This window comes from Lacerta agilis, chromosome 1 (assembly GCF_009819535.1).
Source record: "Lacerta agilis isolate rLacAgi1 chromosome 1, rLacAgi1.pri, whole genome shotgun sequence".
NCBI classification, from domain to species: Eukaryota; Metazoa; Chordata; class Lepidosauria; order Squamata; family Lacertidae; genus Lacerta; species Lacerta agilis.
Genome location: NC_046312.1, coordinates 97,491,210 through 97,497,209, shown reverse-complemented (window position 1 = coordinate 97,497,209; position 6,000 = coordinate 97,491,210). Strand labels below are relative to the sequence as shown.

General features: G+C 38.9%; 1 protein-coding gene across 5 annotated transcripts in view; it reads right to left on the bottom strand.

The window, feature by feature from the left end:
• Positions 1-1,678: 1,678 nt before the first annotated feature.
• The window catches only part of KYNU (kynureninase), a 75,545-nt gene continuing 71,223 nt past the window's right edge, over positions 1,679-6,000 (bottom strand). For 4 of the 5 annotated variants that reach the window (XM_033164209.1, XM_033164218.1, XM_033164236.1 and 1 more), the window contains 2 exons: positions 3,739-3,969; positions 1,679-2,304 (listed from right to left, as the gene is read on the bottom strand). In XM_033164209.1, the coding sequence (XP_033020100.1) occupies positions 2,161-2,304; positions 3,739-3,969 (375 nt within the window). In that variant the 3' untranslated portion in view covers positions 1,679-2,160. Of the gene's footprint in view, positions 2,327-3,738; positions 3,970-6,000 lie in introns of all 5 variants that reach the window. The other variant, XM_033164227.1, reaches the window with a different exon arrangement.

Below are 6,000 nucleotides of genomic sequence, written 5' to 3'. Positions count from 1 at the left end.
TTAAGTATTTGCAGAGAGCTGTATTATACAAATACATCCACTTAGAACATGGATCACTGCCTTGTTGTGGCGAAGGGGCTTGAATAACTCAGGGAAGCTATGAGCTGTGCCATGCAGGGCCACCCAACATGGACAGGTCATAGCGGAGAGTTTAGACTAAATGTGATCCACCTGGAGAAGGAACTAGCAAGCCACTCCAGTATCCCTGCCAAGAAAACTCCATGGACAAAGACAACAGGCATATAAAAGTTATGACGCTGGAAGATCAGCCCCTCAGGTCGGAAGGCATCCAACATGCTACTGAGGAAGAGCGGGGGACAAGTACAAGTAGATTCAGAGCTGATGAAGCAGCTGGGCCAAAGCCGAAAGGTCGCTCAGTTGTGGATACGCCTGGAAGCGAAAGGAAAGTCCAATGCTGTAAAGAAAAATATTGCATAGGAACCTGGAATGTAAGAACCATGAACCTTGGTAAACTGGATGTGGTCAAAAATGAGATGGCGAGAATAAACATTGACAACCTGGGCATCGGTGAACTAAAATGGACGTGAATGGGCGAATTCAGTTCGGATGACTATCATATCTACTACTGTGGACAAGAATCCTGTAAAAGAAATGGAGTGGCTCTCATGTACCCAGATGGCCGGGGTATAAATAAATTATTATTATTATTATTATTATTATTATTATTATTATTATTATTATTATTATTACAGTGTTACCTCAGGTTACAGACGATTCAGGTTACAGACTCCACTAACCCAGAAATAACCCTTCAGGTTTAGAACTTTGCTTCAGGATAAGAACACAAAACGTGCTCTGGTGGCGCAGCAGCAGCGGGAGGTCCCATTAGCTAAAGTGGTGCTTCAGGTTAAGAACAGTTTCAGGTTAAGAATGGACCTTCAGAACGAATTAAGTTCTTAACCCGAGGTACCACTGTATTACCAGAACTGTGCTCTCCACCTTTCCTTTGTCTTCACACTCAACTTATTTTGCCATATTTCTCTCATACAAAATGTATACTTTATAGATTATAGTTCCCCATATGCAACATATTGGGGGGGGGACCCCCTGAAGTACAAGATTAATGCAAAGTTTGTTACTGTGGGATAACGTGAGTTTGGTGCAATATACACCGATGGTTGATGTACAAAATGTTGGTCTCTTGCTGGTCCTTACATATTCAGACAGCATAATGTCTAAATATTTTTCAGATGGCCCAGTGATTAGACTGATATGGTGGTGGATTACAGTGACAGTTTACTAAGCGGCATACATTTGCCTCAATCACACCACATCTGGTGCATGATTCTACACTGAATTAGGAGTCAAGCCCCACTTGCTTAATGGAAGTGTTTCACAATCACTGAGCATGTTGAAGAACAAAACAGTATGATGCCTCAGCATTACAGAAGATTGGCATTCCTTTAAAACCAATGTCAGGGGTATGATGTCAACACACATACCCCGATGACCACAAGAGCCCAAACAGATTTAGATCAGGATTCCCCTGGATCTGTTCTTCTAAAGAAGCAGGCTTCTGGGCCATTATCTTGCCTGGGTATCCAGGGGAGCTGTAAATTCTTCATAAATGGCTATAAGTGAGCAAAGCAACTCAGCAGAAGGTTTGTGAGAAATGCTAAATACATTTAAACAAAAGTTGAGATGTCTAAAACTTAAGTTATTTGTGAATTCTTTAATTCTACTTAGATGTTTATGAATACAATTTCAGCGCAAATTAAAATTCCCTTTAATAGAAATTGTGCTTAAAATCCAATGCAAGTTATATCCACAGAGTTGTATATGGTGCCTTATTCCACACAGTGACATTACACAAAGATTAGGTTTGCAGCTGTCTTTCTGTTTCGCCTGTCAGAAGTAAACCAGAATTATCTAAATGAAGAAAGTATCTAGAATGCAAAGACTAACCCTATTAAAATACATAACCCATATTAATTTATGGAGCCCAAATAAGTAGAAATAATGAGTTTTAATAAAAAGTGTATCTATTGTAAATAACTATCCAAGCAAAATTAATCTTTTGGGGCAAATGGGTGGAATACATATAACCCAGCCTAACAGAAACAAACAAACAAAAATTGCTCAGAAGCATTGATGCATCTTAGTAACAGATTAAAAAGTATAGCTGCACCGTCAGTAAGATCAGGAAAGTGCTGCAGTGTTTGTTCTTTGCTTTGCAGACGCCATTGCAGATCCCAGGATTTCAATAAATCTGTGCACGTCATGGAAAGAATTGTAGAGCGGAACTGGGGCAACACGGAGAGCATTGGGTTCCCGAATGTCACACTGCAAAACAGCCAATAAACATCTAGCAAATTAATATAGCTTCATATTTGTTTGTCAAACACCAAATGCAGCAAAGCTAACATAAAGTTTGTGCTCCTGTTATAATGCTGGCCAAATGCAATGCTTCCTCCCATTTCTGGCCCATATAAGCTGAAAAAAGAGGGGAAAGATGGAGAGCTAGGGTTCTTGGTATTGATTTTTCCATGGTATATTTTAGAGTGCAATTCTATATATGTTTACTCAAAGAAGTAATTCTATATATGTTTACTCAAAGAAGAGCACAAGGACCAAGGCAGAAATAAAGGAATAAGAAATCCCATTGCTTTAGGAACCCAGATTGTCATTTCCTACACAGGGAAGGTGTAGGAAACTAATATACATGTTTCAGTGTTCTAGAATGTTGGTACTCTGGGATTCTGAGAATTCTTGTGAGGAAAAGGGATTGTGGGTGGGAAATATAGTGGCAGGGGAGAGAGAGTAAGAATGATAAAGTAGGCGTCAGGGAAGTTGCCTCTGACTTTGTGCATTACATTATCTTACAAATAAGTAATAGCTGAGAGATTCTCATGGCAGCATATAATTGAAACACATAGGCACATACTGCCCTTTCAAATGATACGTTAAGAAGCCATTTCTAGTAGATTGTAAAAACATCTCACTTTTGTTTTGTCAGTGGCTAGAAAGATATGAGAAAGGTGACAAGTGGGGCCTCTTTCCTGGGCAGACTCCTTTACAGTTTAGTTTCCCCTTCCATAGCACACAACTCCTCTTAATCTTAAGGCTGTGGATTTGCTTCAGATCCTTTTCTCCAACTAGGCCCTTGTTGCCTCAGTTTTCCATTTCTTCTGTCTTCTACTCTCAACTCCTTTTGAACTACACTCTCTTCTAACTACTCAGCCCATTAATAACTCTTCTGCATTCTACCTTCAGCCTCCTCACCTCTACAGTTCCTGTTTGGGACCTCTCCCCAGTCTTTAATCCTAGCCCAACTGGCAACTTTCTGTTTTCTTCCAGAAGCTGAACTGCAAACTGTTTAGTTCTGTGAGCGTTCCGGGCCATCACACCAGCTCAGTTAATCAGTGCCACTTCTATAAGTCCAATAGAATATAGACAGCTTGACAGTTTCAAAAGTGATTTGAATTAAGCCTTAAATTGCTCAAGATAGTCAAGTGATACCTTTTCTTGCATGCATGCATTTATTTTTGCAGGTGAAGTCTACAATAAAGGTATCACCTTATATATTTTAGTTTGTTCCCCACGGCAAACATAGTAACACCACCATAAACCAATTTATGTGTTTTGAAGAACCATATCAGTATTCTGATTCTCTCTCTTTCTTCTGACCTAAGCAGCAGTGAATAGAAGCAATTCTAGAATTATCACACAGCCCACTATCTTTATTAAATAAAGCAATGTGAAGCCTTGGTTACTTACAGCGACACCTCTTTTTTCCAACTCTTTAAAAACATCCTTAATTGGAACTGAGAAGACCAGTGTGAGCTGGCATCCTCTTTCTTCAATTTGGGAAGGTGTGATTATTCTTACAAAGGGCTGCTCAGGGTCATTTGTATCTTCACTATAGTAATGCTTTATCAAATATTCCAAGTAACCAGTCAGAAGAATGGATTTCCTTCTCAGGAGTTTCATTGTAGTTTTACCAAATACCTATATTTAAAATAAAAACAGACAACTACATCATTGCAGCGAAACAAAGAGAGCCCAGACAAATATACCGGTAAACTGCATCCTTCTCTACAAAGCCTATATCCTACGATCTACTTTAGCTTTGCAAAAAGTGACTTTTGAGTATTGTAAGATAAGTTTATAAAAACTTAGTACCAGAAATAAAGCCAGTCATTTTAATGAAAGTATATATATCTGCACCTGAGTGCACAATAGCACTCATATGGTTGGGAAGAACATTTGTGAACATAACTGTATGAATGCTGTTGTGAGTTTCATTCTCAAGCTGTCCACAATATGCAGATGCTGTGCTCAGGAGAAAAATGTTTTCTCTCAGTAATCCTTATAAGAGCAATGCAAACTAGGTCAGAAATGTTATCCTCATAGTACAGCTCATATTTAAAGTCCCTTCTTCTGGTCCCCGTTTTGGCTGATGAGAGGTAGACTGGTGATAGCGGTTTCTTGGTGGTGGTATCCTAGAGAGATTTTCCTGGTTCTAAGTCTGTTCTATTTTTTGGCACCAAGTGAAGATCTTTTCATTATCATCTAATGAAGTTGTTGTTTCAATCTGATTGCTGTAGTTCCAAGGAAGAACAGACTCATCCGTGGAAAGGAACGACTAGGGATGGGAGAATCTTTCAGTTTATGCTTTTCTCTGTTTCTTATTTTTCCAATCTTAAATTCATTTCTACACATTCTCACATCACTCTGATTTTTTTCTTTAAATGTCATGAAAATTCACCAGCATTTTAGTGTGAATTTCTACCTAATATACTCATGGTAAGCAATTCTGCCTAATATAAACATTTTCCAAAGCAGTTTCCCCTAATCTAACACATTTTCTCTTATTTTTGCTAAAGTTTGCATTTTTATGCACACTTGACTCTAGTATATGCATTTTTTGTATATACATTCCTTAGCTGAAGAAATGTGCTGCAAAATTTGGAGAAGTGTGAATTTCAAGGATGACTGTGTTCCAGTTTGAATATTGTTTGGGAAAGCAATTAGGCAGGTTTGCTTTTAAATGTGAACTGAACTGAATTTCTCCCTCTTCCCTAGAAACAGCATAAGGCGATTGTTTTTTGGAACTTGTACCCTACACTGCTTGGAGGGTGGCCTTGAGAATAAGAATTCCACCAGTTTAATGGTACTGAGACTTGGGGATGCACAAGGGTGTAAAAATATTGTGTTCCTTTATGTAGAAGCTGCCTACGGTTGCAGAAACTTAGGGTTTCTTCCTGCAAGATTAGGCCATATAAAGTCTATTCACTTGTGACTTTGCAAGGGGTGTGGGAATGCTGCCAGGAATAATGTCCCCATAACAAACATTCTCTCCTCGCAAAAGGCAAGAGATGGTCCTTGCTGTGCATTTACACTTACATTGGTTAGTATTTTCTTTAGAAGCTGTACCCTCTGTTTAATGCATCCCAGAGCAAGATGGGAAACAATTTTGCAAGCCATCTCTTGCCAGATACACATTCTATTTCACTGTACTACAGCAATTAGCACAAGGGAATCCTGACTGTGCCAAAAGAGGAACACAGGCGCAAAAAGGCAAGTCCATAGAAACTGATGAGCTCTCATTGCCTTTGACCCCCTGCCGTGGGCTAAATGGCTGCTCCCCCTCCCCCTTATGAACAGCACCATCTGGGTCAGAGCGGAGAAGCATCTCTAAGGTCACATAAAGTTTACAAAAATACAAGAGATGTTTAAGGACAAACAAAACGAATTGCCAAACAGAAGAAAAAGTATTGCTGTGCCCCTTTGCAGTTTTTTGGAGCAGGAAAAGCAAACAGTAAAATTACTGATAATTCACTGGCTTTATTTATTTAGGACTGATGATAGCATTTAGAAAATTATTTCCCCCCCAGATGGATTCAGAATGTCCCTAACAGACAACTAAAGGCTGCAATGAATACAAGTATGTTTTAAAAACTTTGAATGTTGCAGCTTACAGAAAGTTACAAAATATTACTTTTTAATTTAAATATGCATGCACTAAATTAGCATCTG